Source organism: Corvus brachyrhynchos, unplaced genomic scaffold, assembly GCF_000691975.1.
Source record: "Corvus brachyrhynchos isolate BGI_N302 unplaced genomic scaffold, ASM69197v1 scaffold47, whole genome shotgun sequence".
Lineage (NCBI taxonomy): Eukaryota > Metazoa > Chordata > Aves > Passeriformes > Corvidae > Corvus > Corvus brachyrhynchos.
Genome location: NW_008239292.1, coordinates 1,055,241 through 1,056,531, shown reverse-complemented (window position 1 = coordinate 1,056,531; position 1,291 = coordinate 1,055,241). Strand labels below are relative to the sequence as shown.

The 1,291-nt window shown below is 59.9% G+C and overlaps 1 protein-coding gene across 2 annotated transcripts in view; it reads right to left on the bottom strand.

Moving 5' to 3' along the window:
- The window catches only part of SNF8 (SNF8, ESCRT-II complex subunit), a 4,144-nt gene extending 3,400 nt beyond the window's left edge, over positions 1-744 (bottom strand). The window contains exons 1-2 of one of the 2 annotated variants that reach the window (XM_017740558.1): positions 296-744; positions 23-161 (exon numbers count right to left, since the gene is read on the bottom strand). In XM_017740558.1, the coding sequence (XP_017596047.1) occupies positions 23-161; positions 296-541 (385 nt within the window). In that variant the 5' untranslated portion in view covers positions 542-744. The remainder of the gene's footprint in view (positions 1-22; positions 162-295) is intronic. The other variant, XM_008638474.2, reaches the window with a different exon arrangement.
- Positions 745-1,291: the final 547 nt, after the last annotated feature.

The window sequence follows — 1,291 nt, the reverse complement described above, 5'->3', positions numbered from 1 at the left end:
CCCCGAGCCCGCTCCTCCTCACACGCCAGGGGATCCACGCCGATGGTCGCGCACATGTCCTGGAACTGCACCCGGAATTCCGGGTTTTTCCGGATCTCCTGCTTGTGTTTGCTGGCAAACTCCTCCAGGTTGGTCCGGAACATGTCCAGCTGCTTGGACATCTGCGGGGAATCCGGGGGAAAGCCGGGATCAGAGCATGGACAGGACGGGGCAGTGGTGATGGAAAAGGCTCTGCGTGGGGATGGGGAAGGGAAGGGGACCCAGAGCCCGGCCCCATCCCAGGGGGAATCCCCACCTGGGCCAGCTGATCCTCGGCCAGCACCGTCCCTCGCTCCTTGTACTTGGCCTGCGGGAGGAAAGCGGGATGAGGGCGGCAGGAAGGGCAGGAGAATCCCAAACCCACCGTCCCCATGAGGGACCTGCCGGTCCTGACCCCCTCCCACGGCACCAGGGGAGCCTGGACGTTCCCCCAGCCGAGATTTCGGGGCTCTGATCCCATTCCCACGGCACCGACGGACCCTGGCAGTTCCCTTGATGCCATGAAGAGTTTTGCCTTTTCTTTTATACCCCTGTTCTACCTTTTTTACAACTTCTGTATTCCCAGCGCTTTTTGCCCCCATTCTTGGCCTTGTTTGTCAAGCTCAGAGACTCAACATTTGAGAAGCTTCGTAGCCGGGGATCAGTGCGCCCCAGAGCCCAAGGTGCTCTCCAGAACACATTCTGTAAACCAGGATAGAACCATCCAGGGGAAGGTTCCTTGGGGAGGGGGGGCTCACTTGAGCCTCTCATTGGGGAATCTTTGCTAGATCTGCTAATTAGTAACACCTAGAATGTTCTACCCAATGTGGGGGGGAGGGACAGACACAGGGAAAGACTGGGCGGGGTGCATCTCGATGCACATGACCTGGGCGTGTGCACCTAAGGATCCTTAAAAATAAATCCCAAGGTAAAATCCCTTTTCCCCTTCTAACTGTGTGTGCCTCTTGATTTTAAGACCAAGAAAAGGCATCACCCTCCCCCCAAACTGGGGCTCCGGGCAGCTCCCCTCACCCCAAACTCGGGGTCCTGACCCCCCTCCCACGGCACCAGGGGCTGAGATTTCGGGGCTCTGATCCCATTCCCACGGCACCGATGGACCCTGGCAGTTCCCTCCCCCCAAATTGGGACTCCCGGCAGCTCCCCTCACCCCAAACTCAGGTCCTGACCCCCTTCCCACAGTACCAAGGGACCCCCACCCCAAACGGAGCACCCTGAGACCGCCCCCCAGCACTGACTGCCACCCCCGCGCCGC